This window comes from Abrus precatorius, unplaced genomic scaffold (genome assembly GCF_003935025.1).
Source record: "Abrus precatorius isolate BTA unplaced genomic scaffold, Abrus_2018 Scaffold2, whole genome shotgun sequence".
Taxonomy (NCBI): domain Eukaryota; kingdom Viridiplantae; phylum Streptophyta; class Magnoliopsida; order Fabales; family Fabaceae; genus Abrus; species Abrus precatorius.
The window spans coordinates 32157330-32182768 of NW_020874362.1; the positions used below are offsets into that span (position 1 = coordinate 32157330).

The following is a 25439-nucleotide window of genomic DNA, read 5'->3' on the forward strand; positions in this document are numbered from 1 at the left end:
AAACCACACGTGATCAATTAATGCATTATACTCCTTCAAAACACAATCCAAATCCGTGTCTCAACGGTGTGCACAGCTGGACCTTACCTGCCACGTCACTCCCAAACCGTATATAAACCCCCCAACCCTCTTACCTTCCTCTTTCAAAATCGACACATTCAACGCGCCCAACACCAACCCCTTCAACCCCCCAACCCACACCATGTCTTCCTCCTCCTCCTCCTTCTCCCCCGCCTCTCTCTCCACCGAGCAAGAGCTCTCCGTCATCGTCGCCGCCCTCACCAACGTCGTCGCCGGCTCCACCTCCTCCACTTCCGTCTCCGAATTCCGCCTCCCCCTTACTTCCGACACCTCCGCCGGCACCAGCTTCGACCGGATTGTGCCCAACATGGACACTTGTCGCGAGTGCAACATCGCCGGCTGCTTGGGATGCAACTTTTTCCCCGAAGAGAAGAAGAAGCAGAAGAGACCCAAAAAGAAGTACAGAGGCGTGAGGCAGAGGCCTTGGGGCAAATGGGCTGCCGAAATCCGAGACCCCAGACGCGCGGCCCGGGTCTGGCTCGGGACATTCAATACTGCAGAGGAAGCCGCCCGGGCTTACGACAAGGCCGCTATCGAGTTCCGCGGCCCGCGGGCTAAGCTCAACTTTCCGCTGGTGGACGAGTCCCTGAGCTTGCAACAGAGCGAGGCAGAGAGGGTTGCCATTGCCGCCGAAGAGGAAATAAAGGAAGAGAATCTGAATCAGGGAATGGAAATGGATGCACTCGCGTTTGGAAACAAGGATACCGAATTCTGGGATTGGATTGGCGAAGACGATTTTCAACAGCTCAAGAGGATGATGGATTTTGCTGGAGACTCTTCCGATTCTGCTACTGGGAACACTCTTAGTTCCTAAGCCTTCTAAATTCGATTTAACGTAATAATAAGTTTTGGTAGTGTGTGTTTAAAATGTACAATTAAGCTAAGCCCATTCGTTAGCTTCCCTGGATTTTTCAGGAAGGAGGCTACAAATTACATTTCATGAGTTCAGTGTTTGATTTCACCCCAGAAGCTGTTCTGTATAAAAATTGCCGAGTTATTATCAATTATTAGCTAACTTACGTTAGAAGAAACGATACGATAATATTGAATTAGTGAAATTTTAATATGGGGTTATAAAGAAGGAATTTGTCTTTATTATGTCAGGTGTGTTGGTTAAATATCACAACTGACAGTTGATGTCTAAGTGAGATTCTACTAACCGATGTTGGGTACAGAGGAGCACAGTGAATTGGGTGATGAGGAGAATTTGAGGGTAGGGGTTGGAGCCCACTATGTGTCACCTGAAGACGTAGAAGTCGTGTGGTGCGCACTGGCAAAGGAAAATGATTCTATTACCAAGTCACAACAAAAAAGTTACTTGGTAGGGCCGCGTAGTGTCCACGGTGATGCCACGTCTACAGGGAACATTAACCGCTGTAATTGAAGCACGTTTTCATTTCCTCGCGTTTTCAATGTGCTCCATTCATCACGTGCTGGACTATGGATGATGAGATAAAGCAATTTAAAATAAGGCTTTAGTGACGTCTGATTCTTCCAACTTAAAATAAAAAAAATTGAGATTAGTTAGCTGGGTGGGTTCTGCAACTTGGGTTAATTGATCTTTTTTATTAGCTTCTCTTTCTCTTTGGTCTTATCTTATTCCCAATATAAATATTCAATTTCATTGTTCTTATTTTGTAACTACGTTTGCGGTCAAATGTCACTCCTGAACTACTCGTTTATAGCGCACAGGGGCATGACATATTCAGTGACGCAAATATCTGTTCGGTCCCCATTTGTGGACTCGACGCACAATTTTTAATAGAGTTTCATTCTTGGACTAATCCGTAATTCTACTATGTATAAAAATGTAAGTAACTATAGGAAGCTCTTTTTATAAGATGCAAACAAGCCAAGATAAATTTTATTTTTAATTCTTAATTAAAGTTCTAAATATACTGTTTTGCATTTACGTTGCTGTGATTAATGTTTCAAATACCGAACTATAGGTTTAAAATCCTATAGCGGAAAATAGGTTGGACACAAATTGGATGAAAGAGACTATATTTTGTGCATATTCAATTTGAAGGGATATGGTTGAATTGAAGCTAATTTTGACGGCTAATTTGACGTCCACGGAAAGGACGCAGCAACAATTTTATATATGTTTGTCTTTATTACATCACAATCGTTTTCGTCATGCCCCCATCACCTTTGAATATATATATATATATTTGTCTATTTCGTCGAATGCACCTTCATCTTCGCCGTTAAGAAATTTATAAGCTTGCTGAAAAAAATATTTGTAAGGTTTAAATAATGTATTCTTAGATTTAATTCTTATAACAATTTTAATTTTTATAATATAAATCTACGTAATTAAAATTTCCAGTAAAAGACAAATTATATATTTTTTGCTCCCATATTCATGCATGAGTTTGTGTGGGAAAATATTCAGGTGATTTCAATAGTGACACAAATGCCTTAGTACAAAACTATTTCAATATTATAAAAGGAGAACATTTCAAGTTTAAGCCTTTTTGCTTTCTCTTCATTGAATTATTAATTTGCACATTTGGTTTATTAATTTTTATTAACAAATGTGAAATTATTTGGATGACGAAGGGGACTATATATATATATACTTATGATATTATGAATATTTATTCAACTTTGCGTCTAATTTCTAAAAATTTAAGCACTTTTCTGAAAAATTGGAAATTACATGAATTGTTATATTAACATTACACTCCTCTACTTATTAATTATATCAAAATATTACAGGGTATATAAATTAAATAAGTTTACTCTAAAATTACCCGAGACATTTTAAAAAAGTGAATCTCTCAAACTTATAGCAAAAAAAAAAAAAACTTTGAACAAAAACAACAAATGCATTTCTATTAATTGATGCAGGAATGAAATATTTAATTTTATAAAAAATTTAAATTTCACTGGGACTCGTGTAGAAAAATTCCGACTAGTTTTACTGTGAAATGGAAGTAATATCACTGAGCTGAATTTCCAAAGACAGAAAGAAACACTTGTGAAGTAGAAATATCATGGAGTCCACATATTTACATTTCGATCATTTAATTTATTTAATTTTTATTTCTATTAATTCAAACACCACATTATATCATTTTTATTTCATCTTTTTCATTTACTTCTATTTCATCCATCTCTATTTTATTCCGCCATCCAAACAATCACTTAAGATCTTAGAGGCTTGAAAAGTAGTGGTAGACGATATTATTATGCCACAGGAAAAAAAAAAGGTCACTCTTGTTATAAAGCACCAAATGAAAAGAGTATATAGAAATTCACAGAACCAAACAGTAATCCATAAACACATAAGCCCAGAGCAACGATACAAATAAAATTTTAAAAAAATAAAATAAAATACAAGAAATATGTAAAGTAATCCCACAAATGCTTTGTGTAATAATTGCTGCTAGCCACACCAAAGCACTGCAACATCAAATTGAACCAAGCTTCGTAGATAGGAAAATGCTAAGAATTTTGCACTCTCAAGGACTTGTGGATGAAGGGGGTGGAGAGAGAAATGGGATGGAGGGAATCGTAGTTGGGATTGAAGGAATGCTTGGAAATGAACCTGTTGGCATCGGAGGGAGGGTGACTTGTGGAACTGATGATGGTATGGTGGGGATGCTAGGAAGTGGTGGCAATGTGGTAGGTAGTGAGGGTTGTGGAAGTGTTGGTATAGTAGGCAAAGGAGGCAAATTTGGAATTGAAGGCAAAGGTGGTAATGTTGGTTTGGTCAAATTTGGTATAACAGGTTGATTTGTTTGCAGAAGATGACGACCCGCTAGGCCAAAATCCATGCTTGAAAGAGAAAATGCTATGAAGAGAGCTATGACAAAGGAATTGTGATAGGCCATGGCTTAAGTAAGTTAAAGTTTTGAAGATTTGGAACAACTAGATAGAGGCAGAGATGTGTGAAAATAGCTTTGCTTTGGTTTGCACGGAAAGCTTTTGAGCAGCTGAGTTATATATAGATAAGTAGAGACGTGAGACGTGAACCGGGTTGGTTGATTATTGGTAATCTATATTTTGACTTTTTGAATTTGATTAACCTTGTTATCAATTTTTTGCCCATTTTATAAACAATATTTTATTACCGGTAGTTGGGGTTGAAGCTGAATCTGGTTTGTTGACAAGACATTAGAAAATTTGCAAGCTAAAGGAATTATTATGATTGGTAAACATCTCTAATAATCTTGGTTTTATGGTAGCTTTCTCACTGAAAACATTGGCTTTTGTAGATAAAGGGGTTTGTTTAACTTACGGTGACAAAAAAGTCTTCATTCCTTTCTAATATAGATAGGTCAGTTGACCAACAATAGTTCAAATTATAGTTTGCTGTAAGAGATATATTGTAGTGTGGGGCAAGTTGAACTAACAAATCACACCATCCACCAACTCAGCTTGCTTATACCATCCCATCAATTGAGTTGCACAATTTTTTCTATAAAATCCCCCCCACATATAACATCCGTAGAGTACTCTCACAAAGCATATCAAAACCATTTGCAATTAGCTTCAACTCTTATTGATCCTCCTCCTCAAGTTCTTGTCATCAACTTGATTCAAGCATGGCTTCTAGCAGTATGTCAACTATGATTTTATCACTTCTTGTTCTAACTATAATGTCAGCAACAAGTCACACAATGGTTGTGGGGGCACGCAATCTTCAAGAATCAACAATGTCAGAGCCAGAAGTGCCACAACTTCCCAAACCTGAGTCGCCACCTCTTCCAAAAGTCCCTGAATTACCAAAGCCAGAGTTGCCTAAGATCCCAGAATTGCCAAAGCCTGAACTACCTAAAATTCCTGAATTGCCAAAGCCTGAGCTTCCAAAAGTTCCTGAGATTCCTAAGGTTCCTGAATTGTCTAAAGTCCCTGAGATGCCTAAGGTTCCTGAATTGCCTAAAGCCCCAGAAGTGCCTAAGCCTAAGCTACCTGAAGTTAAGGTCCCTGAGGTGCCTAAAGTCCCAGTATTGCCAAAGCCTGAACTTCCCAAAGTACCTGAAATGCCAAAGGTCCCAGAATTTCCTAAGGTCCCCGAGGTGCCTAAAGTCCCAGAATTGCCAAAGCCTGAACTTCCAAAAGTACCTGAAATGCCAAAGGTCCCAGAATTTCCTAAGGTCCCTGAGGTGCCTAAAGTCCCAGAATTGCCAAAGCCTGAACTTCCAAAAGTACCTGAAATGCCAAAGGTCCCAGAATTCCCTAAAGTCCCTGAAGTTCCTAAAGCATTTCCGACCACCAATCCTTGAGTTAGAACCCGTTATACTGTTTGTGTCTTCAGATCATAATCCGTTGCTTTCCAGTGCCTAGTTCTTGTTGTTTGATGGATGTGATGTGATATACGTTAATTTTCTCTTCTGTATAATTTGTTGTAGCTACTTGAGAATGGTTGTTACAGCTTAGTAATGCTATGAACCTTATTATGATTACATGTTATATTCAGTTAGAGGTTGCTTAAATCGATTATAGTTATACTACTGCATACTGAATTACTGATATTCATATCCTTAATAAGATTGTGATTTCTAAGCATAAATTTGAAAATTTCTAGATTATGTTTTCCACCTCTAATGTAGTTTGAGCTCGCGCGTCTTTTTGTTCTTACAAATTTAATGAACAATTTTAAATTTAGCTTCCTAATTTCTATCGAGAAATCTTGCTCTCTCTTGCAAAGGAGGCTGATCATAAAAATTCTTAAATTTAACATTTGGCAGAATCTTAATTTCTCAATACAAAGTATGAGTTTGGTCAAAATTGCATGTGCAAAGTTACAACATGACTACATTAACTACACTAATTATCTTGTGACGATTAAAAAAAAAAAAAAGAATGGTTATCTTGTGTGGTTACTCATACAAAGGGTGCAGATGATGTCAGAGAATAACGTACATTAATTTCTTTCTTAAAAAATAAATTCATTTTTCCTTCTCCAATATATTGAAAACTCATTTAACAATTAATTAATTCTAAATGTTTGTTTAAAAGTAAGAATATTAATTCTCACAATTTTTAATTAAAAAAATACATTATAATAAAAATATATGCCTCACATTAATTAATGCATATACCTCAATCATGTTTAATGGCTTGAAATTAATACAACCAAAATCAATTTATTTCAACTTGAAACAAAATAAGCACAAAAGCAATGGAGCTACTTTGAAGACTCAAGTATGCCTAACGACAAGAATTCCTTGTTATATATTATATATACATTTTTAAAAAAATTAGTTATAATATATTTCAAAGTGTCTTACATTTTACACAAATTTCATTTTAGAACTACAAGAAGTAAAATATATAATATCAAATAAAATATTATTTAATTATTTACTCCTGTATTTATGGTTATTTTTGTAATCAATATTGTGATTGAAGATTTATAATTTTAAATAAATATTACATACGCTTATTATTTATATAAGATGCAATTAACATTAAAATAAAATGTCGATGTTTAAAAAAATATATAAAAGATAATAAATTTGATATCTTTTTATTAAAATATTAATATTTCGTTTAGTTATATTATTCTGTTTAACCATATAAAATAAATACATAAAAAATTTAATCTTACAATTATTAAATATTATATATATAAAGTCATGAATCTCACTAACTAGTTTTCAAACAAACCTTTTAATTCTTACATATTTTAGATTATAATTAATCGAAGGTAAGTCAAAATGGAGGCAAAACTATTTGCTTCTTTCTTTTTCTAGTAACTTGGAATTTGGATTCTCTGCAGCCCTCTAAAATTAATTAACTATATCATATTATAATCTTTTTATAATCGTTGGAAATAAAATTAATGGCCGGGATCTCTAATGCAGAGGCTATACCGCTACAAGGAATCTGAATCCATTAACTTGTGCTTAATTTATTATTTTCTCTCTTTTCAAAATATGAAAACATTTTTGAAAAGTTGCACTACTATGAGATTTACATGCAACATAATTAAAAGATTTTTATAACTTAACAAAAACTCACTAATTATGTATAAGAATTTGATTAAAAAATTTAAAAGCATAAAAATTATGTTAAAAGCTTATTTTAAAAAGATATATCAATTTCTATACTATAATTACTATTTAATGAAATATTTGCTTTACTAAAATATTTGCATTTAATGTTGCAAATTATCATTTGTACATAACTTTTGTCCTAAATTTTCTCCTAAACTAAATATACTAAATCCACGAGAGAGGAAAAAAAAAAAAGCAATGTAATAACGCCATTTCATAACTAATCTTTCATTTGTAAACAAAAAGGCAGTTCAAACTTTGCAAACCCAAACTTGTAATCACAAAATGAACACCGTGTAAGAAAGAAAATAGATACAAGGCAACCTAAAACTCACTATACAGAAGACCAAAAGCATCTCAAACATGAATAGAAGCAATACATTGATCAAAGGCACTCCTAACACCAGAAATTTGAAACCTTGGAAAAAATGTAAGCAAGGGTTTAACCACGTCGCTTTCCAGACAGGCTGATGGAGCTGACTTTCAGAGGAGTTGCAACTACCAACGGAGCTTCTGGAGAATCACTAACAGCAAATTTGTCGTGCATAAATCGTGATTCTACAATTGATTCATCCTTCAATACTATCTTATAACAGTAACAGCTCTTCAGCCCTTGTTGATTTCTGTAACATTCATGAGCACTGTTCTTTACCTGCTGAAAATCCCATATCACACTAAACTTGCCCACAGTCGCAACAAGGTGGCGTTCTTGTTTACCATTCTCAGTGACCTGAAAGACAAAAATCAATGAGATACGTGCTTGGTTGCTGCAATGATGCAATAAACTACTATCATCAGTTTAAAATAAATTTTCTACTTCATATCACAGAAGTATGAAGTATGCAACATGGAATAAACAATGAATTTTATCCTTAATTCAATGGGCACTATCCATGTATTTGTCAATTAAGTGAATACTAACAAGTACAGGATGCACATAGTAAGAAATTTTAGTTTTACAGTCGCACGAAGTGCCGCAAACAACCATTTCCCTGTTACTCGGGTCTTCTCATCATGCACATAAAATTCTTTTCATAATTTCAGCGCAATTAACAAAAACATTGTAAAGATACCACTTGGTATAGCAAGTTTTGAATAATAACTTAATTTTTCAACCTGCCTAAAGATATGTCCTAGTCCTATCATCTACCGAACTGATGACGATCCCATACTTGCACCATTCACGTTATTCGTGCATACCTTTCGTCAAGATTTTAAATATCTTCGATTACTAATGCTACTCGTTATCATCCCCCACCAATCAATTTTTCAATCTGCCACTTGAATGTATTGCTCCATCAGATATTCAAACAGTAAACAATAAGGAATTTACCATGATGGTTTCAAAATGGGCGATTCTTTTTGGCCAACTTCTAAATAATAAGTAAAAGTATACGACTTCATACATAAAATTAAGCCGACCTTAAAAATAGGAAACAAACAAATTTCAAAGGAGAGATTCATATTTCAAATTCAAATACCAGACGTCTGAAACATTCAGAAGTTTCACTCTAGCACCGCTACAGCAGCAATTCCAGCCTTTATAGTTGCTCTTCAAAGTGCACCTCTATTCAAATTTGATAGTGGGCCATGGCCACTCCACACCACTACACCTTTATAGTGCGCTATTGGTAACTACGATTCCTAAATCCTTATGATTTTCCTAAAATTTATCTTCGTCTTTCTCTACCCCTCCAGCAATAGGACCACCCTCCATCTACACTACTCTCCTTAATGGGGCTTCTAAAGTATTCACACATGCTGCCCAAACCACCTAAGGCGAAATTCTATCATTTTTTCTGCAATAAGTTCTATCCTTACTTCCTCTCTAACGCATTCATTCATAATCATATCTTGGCAAGTATAAACAAGACGCTTTTTTTAAGGAAGATCACAAAAAAGATAGGTTCACCAAAATCAATCGGAGACAATTAATGCACTGTTGTTGAAGATATTGCCAAGATTGACATACACAAGTAGCTAAGTGAAAGATGCTGCTACATGGACGTATCAAGATTCAAGATCCTAATGGAAACACAACAACAAAGGCGAAAAGTGCTTACCCATGAGAAATGTCCACCATGAAACTTATTGCTTGCACCAGCCAAATGCGAATCCAGAGGAGTTAGCTTCAACAATCTGGGAGCACCTATCCTGTTTCCCATACGACCACCGAACCCAGTCTTTGTCTTCCCATCTTTATCAGTGAACAAAGTGCAAATCAACACCAAGTAAGTGTCAGTGGTGCCCAGCACCCACTTGCCATCATAAGTAACATCAACACTGGTAATCGGCGAACCCAGCCCCGGAAACGCAGTCTTAGCTTGCCTCATCGAAGTCTTCGAATACAACCTTATCTTCCCATCAAGAGACCCCACCACAATGGAACCATCCCCAGTGGTTGCAAAGCACTGAAAGTTAGTTCCTCTTGAAAACTGATGCCCCTGGTTCCAATGCAACACGGGGGAACTAGCCGTGGCAATATTCTGAACCATTCCTTTTCTATCACGCATATCCCATTGACAGAGCCTGTTATCATCCAACCCCAAAAACGTTGATTCCGAAGGATCCAACTGAGACCCTTTTGTATCATTGGTGATATCCCTCATCGTTATATCAGCACCATCCTTCTCAAACTTCCACTCCGTCACGATCTTCCCAGTTTCAATATCAAGCTGATTAAGTGTCGAAGCATGAGGTTTCCCATCTTTCAAAGGACCCATCAGTAGCATGTTCGTCTCTGCTCTCATCAACAACGCCTTGTTCGGCGTCTGTTGCCGGGAATTCCGGCCGTCGAATTTGACGGAGACTCCCTTGCCGTGAATCCCGCGGTTGAAATTCCGGTAAACGTGAACGCCGGTGTCGTTGACCATGAAACTGTTGTCGAGAGCGCCTAGGGTTACGGTCTGAACCCCTCCGTTTGCAGCTTCTTCGAACTCCTCCATTAAATCCTCTCTGGACCGAACCGGATCCGGCGGAGTCTTCGCGAAGGCGTCGTCGGCGTCTTCCCAAACCGAATCATCGGCGGCTTCAGGCTTCACCCAGCCGATAAACTCTTTGCCGTAGACCTTGATTTTGTTCTCTTCGGTGCACTCGAGACCGTACACGTTTTCGAACAGGCAGTTCTGAAATTCGGTGACGAATTTACGGTAAGTGTCGTCGGAGGGAAATTTGAGGGCCCAGACGCCGTTGGCGACGAAATCGACGCGGCGTTGATCGCCGAACATCTTCAATTGCATTTCAGAAGAAACCCTAGAGCGAACCTTGGAACCGACCTTGAGAGCCCAATTACCCTCACCATCGTCGTTTTCGTCTTCTTCGTTGTCGTTTGATTTGAGGAAGGTGTAGGAAGTGTGTTTGTCGGAGAGGATCCATTTAGCGTTGGGAGTGTTACCGCCAATGTGGAGGTAAAGCTTGACGACGTTTTGGGGTTTGGTGGAGGAAGAAGGTGATTGATATTTGAGTTTGAGGGCTTTGAGTTTGGCGTCGACGTCGTCGAGCTTGGTCGATTGGGAAACGGAGGGTGTTTGGGCGTCTTCGTCCTGTTCTTCTTCTTCTTCTTCTTCTTCGCGTTGTTCTTCGTGATCGGAGTCAGAGTCGGTGACTTCGAGGCCCTCGCGGCTCTGAGAAGTGCCCATGGAAATGGATTTGGATTTTTTATTCGATGGATGAATCAAAGGACGCAAATGGTTTCTATTTTTATTTGGATTTTCGAATTCAACTGAATGGGTGTCAGTTAATTTAACGGTTTTATAGCGTCCCCACCGACTAGCCAGGCGTGGATTTAACGCACTTTTTTTAAGATAAAAAATTAAATTAAATAACTTTATATTGTACCTCAGCTCTAAACTTTTTGTTCTTTTTTTCTCTTTTAAATTTTGGTCGAGGGAGGATCTTTGCTTCGTACCTAAGCATTATCTTTTTCTTTTTTTTTTAATCGGAGCTAATCATTATCTAAGTTTGGATTTGAGTATTCCGCATTGGGCTCGCGTTTGGAGCGTGTGTATAAGCGCTGTTGGTCTGGGTTACACTGTCACGCTTTGAAGAGTTATCAAACCAAAGAAGATTCGGAGGGCCTATTACTTTAAACACTTTTTTTTCCTTCCATTTTTATTGTTAATTAAATTCTGAGATAACAGAGATTTTAACTAGGATTTTTTACAGAAAAAATATTAAATAAATAAATATATACTAAGATGACTCGGTTCTAGTATATTTATCCAACTAAACCTGTTACTTATACAGGTTCAAAATTCGTGTTTTGGAAACTAAATTCTGACTTATGTTTTGTCAAATAGCCAAAATTTTTTATTAATTTATTATTTTTATATAATAAAATAAATATTATGTATTTTTTATGTTTATATATTTATATATTGTAAAATTTAATAAATATTTATAAATATTTAGTTAATTTTAAATAATAAAACAAGTTTTGTTATTTGAATTATATTTATATTTTTATATTATATGAAAATAAATATTTATATTATGGTAATTTGTGTGAAATAATATTTATATATTTATATTATGTAAAATAATAAAAAATATTATATTGATGTATTTTATTGAATATGTAAATTTATGTTATAAATTTTTAATATTAATATAATAATATTATTTTGAATAAGTATTTGATTTTTAAAAAACTAAAATTCGTATATCAAATGAATAAAAATAATAAAGAATATAAGGGTATATATTTTTTGAGTATTAATATGATAAAAAATTTTGAATTAGTATTTTATTAAATAAAATAAAATTTGTATATAAGATGAATAAAAATAATAAAGAATATTTTATTTTTATATTTTTTTCGAATATGTAATTTTGTGTTATGAATTTTGAATATTAATATGATAATAATATTCTGAATAAGTATTTGATTCTAAAAATATAAAATTTGTATATAAGATGAATAAAAATAATGAAGAATATTTTGTTTATATGTTTATTAAAATATATATTTAATTAATTTTTAAAATTATGGTTATAATATTTGGATATAAAATTGTTATTAATATTAATAAAATGAATAAAGAATATGATGTAGATATTTATATATATTTAAAAGAAATCATAATTCATTAAATATTTAATAAAAAACAACACTTAACACAATATTGATAACAACATTCATTAGTGATTTTTAATATCACTATTTTCATAATGATGTCTAGTTCCATAACGAGGGTGACGTCTATTACGTGTTAAGTTTCGTTGTTGTGATTGTTGTTGTATAAATTCAAGATGAACTTGTGGAGGATTATTAAGGTTTAGTTGTTAGAATGCAGCTGAGGAACTATTAGATTCATTAGCAAAATCTGATTAGTAAAAAGACTGCATGTAACTCTGTGTTGAAGATAGAGTTGTAAAATTAACCCCAAATAAGTTTGTAAAAACATCCTTCAAAGTTGTTGCAAACAAATGTCTTTTATCCATTATGTTTGCATCTAGCGTGATACCCGATGGAGGAATTGATGCAATTTCATAATACGACAATGTGGAAGTCGTACCGGTGACAAATGTTGTAGTAGTCCTTAATTGTTGGTGACTCCTCCTTAAATCTTGTAATAGTAGTGGTACAGATAGAAAATAAATGGAATTGACAATGTATCATTCTATATAATCTCGTGTGTGACACAATGGGCCTGACATTGGATGACTCGTTAATGTCAGGTCACGTCTGTTGTTTCACACATTGATCTATCAAATATGTCTTGTGATCCAATTTTCATTCTATCTTCCTCTCATGTTAACTGTGTGGAGATCATCCAAATTATTTGGTGAAGAATGGACTTCTTGTAAGAGTTAAAATTGTAATTTGACTAACAATCACAAAATAAAGGATGGTGGCACATGTAGTCCATGCTTCCACAGGCATTGATGTTTACAACTCTTAATGTTGCGCCCATTAAAACTACAAATAAATTTAACTTTGTTAATTAAAATAATATGTAAAACAAAATAAAACAAGAAAAAATTAAAATTTTAGTTAGGAAGATTTACCTGATTAGCCTGAATGTGGTCAAATATTGATCTGTACCCTACAACATCATTGTGAGGTTTATTCCAGAAATTGAGGACTCTACCCTTGCTCCATCTGCACACCAGAGGGTATGTTGGTGGATTACTGAAAATTGGAAAAAATATATGACATGCGATATCATTCCCAAGACATTAATAGTGATGTATAACCACCTATTGTTTTGCTCCTAATTCTATGACCTTGCACATTTTCCTATACAACATAGCCCACATAAAGTCCACGATGGGTTACATAATCAGCTACAGAAATGGATGGCTAGAAAACAACATGTCATTGAAAATATCTTCAGAAATTGGGAGGAGTCATACCACAAATTACCTAGTATGTTGCAAGCAATGCAACTGTATATTCCCGGGTTCATCTAAAAATTGAGTACACAACCAGCATACCAGTGTGGCTTGTTGGACGAGAGAGGTTGTTTTGAACCTTCAAGCCATGCATCGATGGTTTTGCCTTCTGCAAACCAATTGTTCAAGTGGATGGAACATTTTTGTACGGCAAATACAAAGGAACTTTAATGGTGACCGTTGCGCAAGACTGTCGCAACAACGTAATTTCCATTGCCTTTGCTGTGATTGAAGGTGAATCCAATGATGTATAATTCTTTTTTTTTTAGAAACTTAAGAAGGTACGTAACCCCATAAGAGGGGTTATGCCTCATTTCAAATCGTCACAAGGCCATAAGAAGTGCATACTCCAAAAATGAAAGTGATTGGATAGAAAACAATTCTGTCCATGTCTATTGCATTAGACCCATTGTACAAAATTTTATGCGACGATTCAAAAGCACTGCAGTTAAGAAAGATGTCGTCAATATGGGTAGTTTTAATTTTTTTACGTACTCTATACTATCATTAATATTTTATACACTTGCTTAGCTAGTTATATTAATTTAATTTGTAATCTTTTTTTCAGCATATGGGATGACTGAATCAAGATTCTTTTACTATTACAACATAGTAAAAGATAATAATCATGAAGCTGCACAATGGTTCGACAATATCCTAAGGGAAAATGGACGCTGGCATAAGACAACGGAGAATGCTGGGACACATGACAACAAACCTAGTAGAGTCAATCAATTCGGTCTTGAAGAAAACCTGCCAATTTGCTCCATGGTCATGGCAACATATACTCGTTATAACAAGTTCTTCATTGAGAGAGGCAGAAAAGTAGATGCAATGATTAATGCTGGACATGTGTACTCGGAGGTTGCAACTAAAGTAATTCAAGATGCACAGTCAAAGGCGAACACTCATAGAGTCATTACCTTTGATAGAACAAGCATTAGATTTTTAGTCAAAGAAATGCAACATCTGATACAAGTTTGACCCGTAGGGAGATTTACAGTACGGTTAGATGAAATATGGTGTGATTGTGGCAAGTTCCAAAAAGTTCACATCACATATTCACATGTACTTGCTTCATGCTTACACGCACACCACAACTTTGACATCTATATATCTCTCATATATACCTTACAACAAGTTTCTAAGGTATACGAAGGGTCAGTTTGGAAAACTCAGACACGAAGACTATTGGCCAACTTACACTAGCCCAACTTTGTGTCCAAATTCAGAACTGAAAAGAACTTCAAAGGGTCGACCCAAGCCTCGTAGGATAAGAACAGAGATAGACATTAGAGAACAACAAAATTGTACAAAAAATTGTTCCTATTATTACACCCCTGGTTACACAAGGAAGACATGTCCAAACATTGGTCATGCATCTAGTTTTCGCTATTGATTTCTTTTGTTGTAATGGGTTATAAAGAAAAAGGAAAACTTAATTTGAGAAAACGTTGTATTAATATATGTCATAGTTTTACTTCCACGCTACCGCTCCTTGAATCACTTTTGCATATTAATATTAAAAATTCTCAAGTTGTATTTAAAATGAAATACTTATTCAAAATAATATTATCATATTAATATTCAAAATTCATAACATATATTTACATATTCAAAAAAAAATATACCATTATATTCTTTATTATTTTTATTCATTTGACATACAAATTTTATTTTTTTAAAAATCAAATACTTATTCAAAATAATATTATCATATTAATATTAAAAATTTATAACACAAATTTACATATTCAATAAAATATATCAACATAATATTCTTTATTATTTCACATGATATAAATATATAAATATTCATTTTCACATAATATAAAAATATAAATATAATATGAATAATAAAACTTGTTTTATTATTTAAAATCAACTAAACATTTATGAATACTTATTAAATTTCACAATATATAAATATATAAACATAAAAAAATACATAAAAATTATTTTATTATATAAAAACAAAAAACCAAATTTTAAAAAGAAAAAAAAACTTGACCAGAATTCAATTTCCCGAAAATTAAATTTTGATAAGAAAAATTTGGCTATTTGGGTAAAACACAGGTCAGAATTCGATCCCCAGGACACGAATTCTAAACCTGTACAAGTCTAGTTGGGTAAATATATTGAGGCTGAGTCTATTTATGTATATATTTATTTTTTTAATATTTTTTGTAAAAAATTCATTTTAACTACATGTTTGTCACTAATGATAGATATCCTATTTTTTTTCATTCAAGGATTTTAACTGGTTGAAATATAATTTTTTGTTTAAGAGATACTACATTTTAGAGTCTTAGAAAATTATAATAACTAGTACTGAATTTAAGTTAATTTTTCATTTTGATAACTACATTTGTTATTAATTATTTAAATATATTCTAAAACAATTATATATATATATATATATATATATTTCTTTATATCATTAATATAAAAAAAAAGTTAGATAGTGCTTTCACATCATGTAATACACAAATAAATACAAAATCAGTTCTTAGTAAAATTAATGAATTAGAACAATAACAAATAAGAGTGGCTAATTCAATTGGATCATGTAATTCAATTGTTAATCTTATTTATATTTGACTTATTCCTCGTCGAAGTACATAGGAGATTTTTTATTTGTTTCTATGAACCAACTTTAAATGCTATTATGTACAAAAACATGATAAGCAAGAAGGTTGTGTCAACAAGGAAAGTTAGTATGTTAATGGAAAGCTTGAAAATGACATCCCTTTTTTTGAATTTTTTTCCTTAAAAGCAATAATAACAATAGTTATACACCTTTACAGTACCAAATGTCTATGCTAAATCATATGGTATTGGCTAACATGTTAGGCATCGTGTTAACTAAGTCTAAGGCGTGTTTCTGATCTTTTCTTTGGTTTTTCAAAACTCATATCCAATAAAAAATTGCAAGACATTTTGTAGGTTGCATAAACAATCATCTTTGTAATATAGTATGCAGCTTTTTAAACAACAATTAATTTTGACTTCTTTTAATCCAAGTTTAGAAACTAATTTTTTTGCTTAGTAAAGGTCTTCTGGGATTGAGTCAGATTGGGAACTAAACTCACTAATTAATGTAGCCCATTAAGCAAATAAAATTTGACTTTGATTGCCTTCTGACTTTATGCTTAACATTTATACTGCTAAAGATAACTCTGAATGCATACACCCATCCTATAAAGACTTGTTTGCTGTCTCTAAAAGATTATAAAATCTTGCAGCCTTTCCATTAAGTTCTTGTTCACGTTCAAAATCACGAAAAATTCCAAATCCACGACCAACAACATCATAAACTATTTCCTGATAATGACTATTGTTTTCTTCTCAACTTACATTATCTACATCCTCACCTGATTACAATTAATTTGAATTGCCTACTTGATTTTCTACATTAACTACTTCTCCATGCTCAGTCCATATCCAATAATCATGTTTAAATTCAAACTTAAACAAATCATACCTAATTGAATCAATATTCAAAAACTTTCTACACTTACACTTAGAATATAGACACCTAACTTTTTGGTTGGTGATGAATTGTTGTAAATTACAACAAACACGAATGAATTTCTCTACACCCTTAAAGAATTCAAGTTTTATTCCCCCTCCCCCGACTTAGGTGTAACCTATTATACATCCACTAACAATTATTAAGAAACATTTGGATCAAGAACTATATAAACCGAATACAAATACACAATGTTGTATCAACCTTCTATTATACATTACACAAATTTTTAATATAAATTTTGACAGAATCTTCCCTAATATATGTCAATTTCCTTAAGTTTGTTTACACCTAATACAAAAATCAAAATTTTCACCACACATAACTAATATATTATATAACAATAGTAATCAATGCATAAAAAAATAAACACATTACAATCCTAAATTGTTCTAAACCACATCCCCTTGTAACTCCACAACATGCATATTCTACAAACTCTGAAAACACAAATAATCCCACAACACACAATAATCAGGTTCAGAGAAGGATCTATATGCCCTTCCCTCCAATCATGCAATCTCCAATCCTACAACTTTATCTTAGAAATTTTAAGTCTCTAAAATACATTAAAAGTTAAAAAACTAAACCATTAAAAGTTAGAGTATCATACCAAGCATACAATGATGCAAATTATGTTTCAAATGGATGTTTCAATCACTCGCAAAGGCCAAAAACTGAAGCTTCTAGAAAGAAACATAGAGAGAGAGGAAATTTTGCAAAAAGAGGAAGAAGAAAGAAGAAACGCGATTTTATGTGTTTTGCACATTATAAACAAAAAAATCCATCTATAAATGGTTTAATAAAATAGTGCATTTTAAAAGTTTAAATACAGACAAATTTATCCATTTGTAAATTTGTCATATACAGTTACAGACAAAAAAATCTGTTTGTAAATTGCTAGATGAAAAGTCGGTAAAAAAGGCAATATTTATGAACGGATTTTCTCATCTGTAACTCACGTTCCAAAATTTCCTCCTATTTTCAAATTACAAATGGGTTTTTCTGTTTGTAATTCCTGTCTATAATATTTCACACCAAATGGTAGCCAACTACAAACGAACGTTACAGACGGATAAAAATTCGTCTATAATATAGACGAATTTTTTAGAAAATTTTAAAAAAATATTCAATTATCCATTTGTAAAGTTGTTTGTATTACATACGGATAAAGATCCGTCTATGTTGTTCGTCTGTAAATAGTACTTTTCTAGTAGTGTATGTAATTTGAAAAAAATTATGCAACACAAAATCTTAATATCTTAACCACACACAAAAAATGTTAAATAAACTATAAAATAAATTATGGTTGTGTTGGCTATCATAGAACTCTTCCTTTTTCGACAATAAAGCTTGCAATAGTGGCTAACATATATCCTCTCATTTTAGGACTCTCCTCCCTCTCGTTGTAGTCTAATAAACTTAGTATTGAAGAAATGATATGTATTTGAACTTAATTAAATGGTCATTTTTCTATGTTTGGCGTAAAATATTTGAGTCATATTCAAAATTTAAGCATTTCTTTTTTAAGCAGTTGATTAATATAAACATGACTGATCATGGTGTATATAGAAACTCTACCTTCTAACTTTATTAAAATTAATATAGATGATAGTCAACTTTAACATCAAAATTAGATGGATGCTAGGGTATCATTCTTGATAATATAGATAGATGGATATTAAGCATCTTATGTAACAAGGGTTCAAATGATGCCTTGTTGGCAAAAATTTTGGTTATTAAAATGGAGCTTAGCTATACTTAGTAGATGGAGTACATAGATATAATTTATAATGCAATTACTCTTTTCACTGACATACATAGATCTAACATATATATGGTCACATTCTTCATAAAGAATTTCTAATCTCATTAATAAAAGTTTAAATATTTTTCTATGCTTCTTTACTTGAGAAAGCTAATAGTATTGCAAATCTTTTTGCTAAAAAGAGATTGTGTAAGATATATAACTTTATTTTTGGTACTTGTTATAGTATTTTAATGTTAATTTGAGAGAGCAGTCATACTCTTTTTACATGAATCAATAACATAAAATTATATTTGTTCTTAATAAACATATTATTTATTATTTTAAATATTATAAAAGGTCTTATGGTATAGTTTATTTTAAAAAGTTATACTTTATATTACAAAGTTTGTTGAACTCCTAATGCAAAAAAAAAAAAAAAAAAAACTCAAATAGAAGGAGCATTTATTTTTCAAGAGGGAGTTAACGTTAATTGATTGAATTAAAAAGGCATTGGTGAAGATTTTGTAGTGATTGATGGTTCATAGTAATACATGGGTGCTAGCTTCACAAAAGAGGATGGCTTTGAGAGAAGCTCATTGATAAGTTTGTATCATGATATGTTTTTATATCTTATATATTTATATGTTACTATTATTTTAATTGAGTTTTTTTACTAATTTATATATTAACTGTTTATTTTAGCATAAGAAGGTTATTGTTGGGTTTTGGGTGTGTTTTCACAGTAACGAGCATGCCCAGACTCCTAGCAGTCAGTATGGGAGTACTTTGATCCATATGTACAGTCGTACTTATAGTCTTGTATGGCTGTGCTCACCTGCGAGAAGCCTAACTATAAATTTTTTTAAGATTTCAAAACTCTATTAAAGAGATCTTAGGGACAGCAACTTGATAACACTTTACACATCCTGTTTTTTATGTTGTTTCTATCTTATCCCTCCCATGCCTTTTACTTATCTCTTTCACATCCTCAACCTTGATATTGGTCATTCGCTAACAACTATTGGAGCTTTGAGAGTGTGTCAGATCAAAAGCTCTCATCGTCTCTTCTCAATTAGAGATTCCTCTAATTTATATTTACTTTTCGAGTTCTATGTATTTGTTTAGTGTTATTTTGATTTTCTTTTATATTATGTCTGACTAAATCCATACCTGGAGCTATGATGAATTTTTTGCATAATTTTATGAGATATTTTTTTATTAATAATAATTTCATATTTTTTTTTTTGATTGGTGTTCATCATATCATACTATATTTGTATGTTTAGAATTGACAATTCTTAAATATATTATAATTAACTATATCATAGACAATCATATCATATATAATTAATGAATCTATAGAATAAAATGAAATAAAAAATTAGATGAATAAACTTTAATTCTTCTCTTTCAATCGTTATTAAATTAACAGTTTATAAAAAAATTGAAATTAAAATTAATCTAGAAAAGAATATAAAAAATTGAAAAAGTAAAACCATACATTATAAATTCTTTTTGTGAACACTTACAATGATAGAGACAACTTGAATGATAGCGTTGCAGTAGAGTTTAAAATTAAATTTTGTCATATTATCTATAAACTCAAAATGCAAGCCACCTCTCATCGAACCGAAATACTATCACCCTCTTAGTCCATTGTGAACGTATCTCAACCCTGAAACAACCACATTTTATTATCCTCGTCAAAGGCCACCATTAGCAACTATCATATCCGAATATGCAAGCCAATACTCAAAACAAAATCAACCCATCCTAATTACTATTGTTGAGGTCGACAACCACCGTGACATCGCAATGCCTTTATCTTCTGTCACCACCATCACCTATCACTTCTAGGTACGTTGTCTTTCTACCTTCATTAGTAACTTTTTTTTTTCTCTATTTTCAATAAACCCTAGCTGCAGCACCCTCTTCTTTTAAATGTGTTGGAGTGGTTTGTAATTACAAAATGTAAAAATTATTATTATTTTTCAAATCTAAATATATTTTTTACAAATGTCATAAATACATTGAACTAGACAAGAAGGATACCGGTACCCTTTAAAATTTAAAGGTACGGTAAAAGTTACCTTTCTCTTTTAATGAATGTGTTTTTTTGCAAACATTTTTTTTTATCTGTTATGCTATATTGCAGATTTATTCTTTTCTTACATTTTTGTTTTACTTTCTTCGTTGTAGCAAGAAAATAAAGATAAACTATAAAATGTCAAATACAATTCGATAACTCTTAACGATAAATGCATAACTATACCATTTTTACAATTTTGTTCAAACTGCCAAGATCGCAACCCTCATTAATTTTAAAGGAAATAACCATGACATATGCATTAAATCACAGACGTGAAACTAATAAAACTACTAATTTCATAGATTAGAAAAAAAAAACACTACTCTGAAACAGTAATTTTAAAATAAATAGTTTTAAACTTTGAACTATTTATTTTTATTTTAATCTTATGAGACATGTAACATGACTCTTTATACTAACTTAAAAGTTTATCCAATTTTATATTTTATGTTAATTTTTAATATATTGCATGAACTAACAGTATAAATTAAGTTATTATCAATTTGATCTTAATTAAATTATGATTAAATCAATAAATTATAAATTATAATACCGTTAACAATTTAATGACGACTTCACGAGTTTGTTTTTGGAAACATTATTTTTAGGCATTAATATTACCAAAGTAATAATTTTCGTGTCTTAATATTTTCTTAATGTCTCAGAATAATTTCAGGCGTGTCTTAATATCTTTATCAACTGGTAATTTAATTACTTAATCATTTAAGTAATTATTTTTATAAAATTTCCCATTGTATAAATATTTAGTAAAAGTTGATTGTTGTTAATTACTTGAAGATGATTACTCTCACTTTGATTGATACATGAAAAAAAAAAAAAGGCCAGAAAGATATAGCTAAGAAATAAAACAGTAATTTAAAAAAAAATTGGAATAATATAAACCGAGAAAGAAAATATTCATGTGGAGCCCATAAGGAAACTATTCTTTCCTTCATTGTCGTGAAAATTAAAAGAGAGGGGATACATTTTTTTTTTACCCATGTCAAACCTACTTTTTCTCTCAGTATAATATTATTTTTTACTAAGATATCTTAAAGGAAATTAATTTATGTTTTAAAAATCCACTTTAAAATAAAATTATACCAAAATTTATCATAAAATATTAGCATACTGCAAAAAAAAAAAAAAAACTAACTAATAGTACTTAATTTTAGTTCAAAATTAATTAAAGATATAAATGTCTTTAAAAAAATATATCAGTTTTCTTTCTCTTTACTTCCTTTCATATTTCTCATATACTAAACAACTTAAAAAATTATCTATGTTTTCATCACTTTTAATTATAAAACAAAATAAAAATAAATTGTCTAAATTTAGTGCAACTAAGAATAATAGGGGGAGATTGAGAATATAAACGATAACTGAAAACTGAAAATGACACAAACTTTAGGATCTTGTACTTTAATTAATATCTGAGGAGAAATCCTAAAGAAATGTATGTGAACGAATCAGGTATGGATGCAATTAATGAATCTCGAACCTGACTACAATGTCGCTTAAATGACACAGTGGATGCATGCATGACCATTGACCAAGTCAAGCCATGATTTTTTCTATCTTTCAGGACAGCCTGGGACGTGTCAACCCTTCTGAATCTCGAACCAGGCCATGTCGTTCTCTCTCTCTTTCTCTTCCGTTTTCAACAAAACCACCCAAAAAGCTTCCCAAATCGCATGCTCTCAGGTGGGGCTGTGGCTTATCACAACATGAGCCCCTCCGTCTTCCTCCTGTGGCTTGTCACTATTCCTTTCCTTGCCCACTCTGCCCTAGCTTCTAACCCTCTAGGTACACTTTTATAAAATAATTAAATTAACCCAGCAATTAATCACAACGCAATTCATCTCCCAATCTTCCTAATGTGATCATAATCATTATGCGTTCACTTTTTCATAGAATAATGGGTTAAGGTCTTTTATTCTTTCTTTCTTCTTTTCCTCAATGATTGCATCACAATTCTTTAAGATTCTCTATAAAATAAACTATGCACACAATTTATGACGTGTTTGAATTAGCGTTAAATTTATTCAAATATTAATCCATTCTTTTAACGTGATTATTAAAAATTTTCAAACACAGACTTGATATTTTGTCTTAGGAATTTGAATTGGACCCCCTTGATGCATAAAATTTGTAACATGGGGCATTTATGCATGCATGCTGCAGGATATTTTATAGACTGTGGGGGCTCCAAAGAGGTAACGGTAGACAATCTCACGTACATTCCTGATGGAAGCTACACGAAGGTGGGTAACACAACCACCATCAAGAAACCAGACTTGTTGCCCATATTCTCCACATTGCGTTACTTTCCAGACACATCGGCTAGGAAATATTGCTATTCATTGCCCACCATCAAAGGCAACAAATACCTAGTGAAGACCATGTACTATTATGGAGAGTTTGATGGAGGAAAGCAACCTCCAGTGTTTGATCAAATCGTTGAAGGGACCAAATGGAGCATCGTGAACACCACAGATGACTATGCCAAAGGTCTAAGTTCCTACTATGAGGTTGTGGTAAGTTCGTCAGGGAAGACATTGAGCGTGTGCTTGGCCAGGAATGCACACACTGGTAATCAAAGCCCGTTTATTTCAGCCTTGGAGGTAAAGAGCTTGGATGCTACTTTGTATAATCCTACTGACTTTGCCAAGTATGCTCTTGTAACCGTTGCCAGGCATGTGTTTGGAGGTGAACAGATCATTAGGTAAAAGAAGTTTCACCTTTATATTTTGATTATTTTCTTCGTTTTTCAGCTTATCTAAAGTTCGAATTGAAGATGTGTACAAGGTAGGAAAAAAACAAATGATATCTATTATTAATTTGAATGAGTTAAATCAGTACATCCTAATGAGTAAAATTTGAGGACTTAATTTCATATGGGGGCATTAGAATAGTGCTTATTTGAATTATATATATATATATATGTTTACACGAATGGTAAGGAAAATGTGAAATTAAATAATCACGGTCAGAATTCTGATCATGGAGATGTTTATTTGTGGACCTAGTTTTCCAGATGACAAATTCAACAGGATGTGGCAACCATTTAAGGACCAGAATCCTGTTGTGGCAAGCCAGTCAAATGTAACTGCTTCAGACTTTTGGAACCTCCCTCCAGTTAAAGCATTCAGTTCTGGAATTACCACTAGTCGAGGGAAGACACTTGAAATTCAGTGGCCTCCTGTGTCCCTTCCAAGCACCTACTACTACATTTCTCTCTATTTTCAAGACAACAGAAGTCCAAGCCCATATAGCTGGAGAGTATTTGATGTTTCTATTAATGGCCATACTTTTTTTGCAAGTCTTAATGCCACATCAAAGGGTGTCACGGTTTATGCTGCACAGTGGCCACTCTCTGGTCAGACCAAAATTACATTGACCCCTGGTAGTGGCATACCCGTTGGACCTGTGATCAATGCTGGAGAAATTTATCAGATTCTACCTCTTGGTGGTCGAACTCACACTAGAGATGGTAACATACTAGTCTCAGTATTTTCCAATTTCTTTGATTAAATTAAAATCATAAAGCTACTTGTTTGAACCATTTAGTTGTTGTGGCTATCCATAGTGATTGCAATGGAGGATTTGGCTAGAAGCATTCAAAATCCACCTCCTGATTGGCACGGTGATCCTTGCCTACCTAAAGGGAATTCATGGACTGGAGTTACATGCTCTGATAAATTTATTGCACGAGTCATCACTGTGTAAGTTTACATTTATTTGGTTCATTTGACTTCATTCATATATATGAGTGGAAAAGTGTATCGCATAGCAATTATCCCCTTCTAGTGGTAGTGTTGCCTCTCATGTTTATTGTGGTGGATTCAACATATTTTGGTTTTTGTATAAATGAAGGAACTTAACAAATGCTGGGCTTGCTGGGTCACTTCCTCCATCTATTGGCCATCTAAGTGCACTTGTTCATCTGTATGGAAAATTTGCCCTTTGACCTCAAATATCCTAAGTGAATCTTTTCTTTTCATTTTTCATTTGACCACAAAATCATGCCACTTTGTGAATATTTGATTACAGTTGGCTAGGGGGAAACAAACTCTCAGGCACCATCCCCGACTTGAGTGGATTAAAGGAGTTAGAAACTTTGTATGTTGCCCAAAATTATTCTTAATTTCTAGTTTCTTAAATTGTCCACGGTAACCTGATCTTTAACTTCCTTTTTTTCTTTGATCTTCGTTAAAACCAAGGCATTTGGAGAGAAACAAGTTTGAAGGATCACTTCCTCCATCAATAAAGGAACTCCCAAGGCTGCATGAAATGTAAGATTTTGCCATTTCAGGACAAAGCTGAACATGAACACTGCAAATGCAAATATTTTCTTCTTTCATTCTATTATGCCTTAAACCTCTAAATGGAAACTTTATTTTCTCTGACGTACCCGTATTCCGTATTGGATACCGGTACACGTTAAGTACTTAACTATTAACTTAAACTATTTTCTTTTAAAAAACTGACAACATTTTTATAAATTTGGTAATTATTTTACCTTTCATTCAATCTTCTCATAGTCATTTTTCTATATAATCAAATTCATTCATTCTT

General features: G+C 32.7%; 5 protein-coding genes across 7 annotated transcripts; 3 read left to right on the forward strand and 2 right to left on the reverse strand.

Annotated features, from left to right (window-relative positions):
* Positions 1-146: 146 nt before the first annotated feature.
* On the forward strand, positions 147-1939 carry LOC113859240 (ethylene-responsive transcription factor ERF109-like). Its single transcript, XM_027492052.1, has one exon. The coding sequence runs from the start codon at positions 203-205 to the stop codon at positions 893-895; it is 693 nt and encodes a 230-aa protein (XP_027347853.1). The 5' UTR covers positions 147-202; the 3' UTR covers positions 896-1939.
* A 1612-nt stretch (positions 1940-3551) lies between these two features.
* On the reverse strand, positions 3552-3938 carry LOC113859291 (proline-rich receptor-like protein kinase PERK9). The gene has a single exon (XM_027492099.1). It carries the CDS (start codon positions 3921-3923, stop codon positions 3552-3554), a length of 372 nt encoding a protein of 123 aa, XP_027347900.1. The 5' UTR covers positions 3924-3938.
* Positions 3939-4547: 609 nt separating this feature from the next.
* On the forward strand, positions 4548-5494 carry LOC113858957 (protein PELPK1-like). 3 transcript variants are annotated; one of them, XM_027491771.1, is made up of 2 exons: positions 4563-5189; positions 5259-5494. In XM_027491771.1, the coding sequence occupies exons 1-2, from the start codon at positions 4638-4640 to the stop codon at positions 5316-5318; spliced, it is 612 nt and encodes a 203-aa protein (XP_027347572.1). In that variant the 5' UTR covers positions 4563-4637; the 3' UTR covers positions 5319-5494. The 3 variants fall into 3 exon arrangements, with proteins under 3 accessions (XP_027347570.1, XP_027347572.1, XP_027347571.1); XM_027491770.1 differs by having other exon boundaries at positions 4563-4922; positions 4959-5494; XM_027491769.1 differs by having other exon boundaries at positions 4548-5494.
* A 1671-nt stretch (positions 5495-7165) lies between these two features.
* Positions 7166-10812, reverse strand: LOC113858504 (protein CYPRO4). Its single transcript, XM_027491186.1, has 2 exons — positions 9158-10812; positions 7166-7824 (listed from the first exon to the last, which is right to left on the reverse strand). The coding sequence occupies exons 1-2, from the start codon at positions 10730-10732 to the stop codon at positions 7537-7539; spliced, it is 1863 nt and encodes a 620-aa protein (XP_027346987.1). The 5' UTR covers positions 10733-10812; the 3' UTR covers positions 7166-7536.
* Positions 10813-22555: 11743 nt separating this feature from the next.
* Positions 22556-25160, forward strand: LOC113859845 (probable LRR receptor-like serine/threonine-protein kinase At1g51810). Its single transcript, XM_027492518.1, has 7 exons — positions 22556-22667; positions 23046-23586; positions 23891-24354; positions 24451-24586; positions 24738-24809; positions 24915-24983; positions 25085-25160. Exons 1-7 carry the CDS (start codon positions 22556-22558, stop codon positions 25158-25160), a joined length of 1470 nt encoding a protein of 489 aa, XP_027348319.1.
* Positions 25161-25439: the final 279 nt, after the last annotated feature.

Coding starts and splice junctions, on each gene's coding strand:
- LOC113859240 (XM_027492052.1), top strand. CDS start 203: ATGTCTTCCTCCTCCTCCTCCTTCTCCCCCGCCTCTCTCTCCACCGAG.
- LOC113858957 (XM_027491769.1), top strand. CDS start 4,638: ATGGCTTCTAGCAGTATGTCAACTATGATTTTATCACTTCTTGTTCTA.
- LOC113859291 (XM_027492099.1), bottom strand. CDS start 3,923: ATGGCCTATCACAATTCCTTTGTCATAGCTCTCTTCATAGCATTTTCT.
- LOC113859845 (XM_027492518.1), top strand. CDS start 22,556: ATGCTCTCAGGTGGGGCTGTGGCTTATCACAACATGAGCCCCTCCGTC. Junction 22,668..23,045: donor CCTAGCTTCTAACCCTCTAG/GTACACTTTTAT, acceptor TGCATGCTGCAG/GATATTTTATAGACTGTGGG. Junction 24,984..25,084: donor TTAAAGGAGTTAGAAACTTT/GTATGTTGCCCA, acceptor GTTAAAACCAAG/GCATTTGGAGAGAAACAAGT.
- LOC113858504 (XM_027491186.1), bottom strand. CDS start 10,732: ATGGGCACTTCTCAGAGCCGCGAGGGCCTCGAAGTCACCGACTCTGAC. Junction 7,825..9,157: donor ATGGTGGACATTTCTCATGG/GTAAGCACTTTT, acceptor TTTGTCTTTCAG/GTCACTGAGAATGGTAAACA.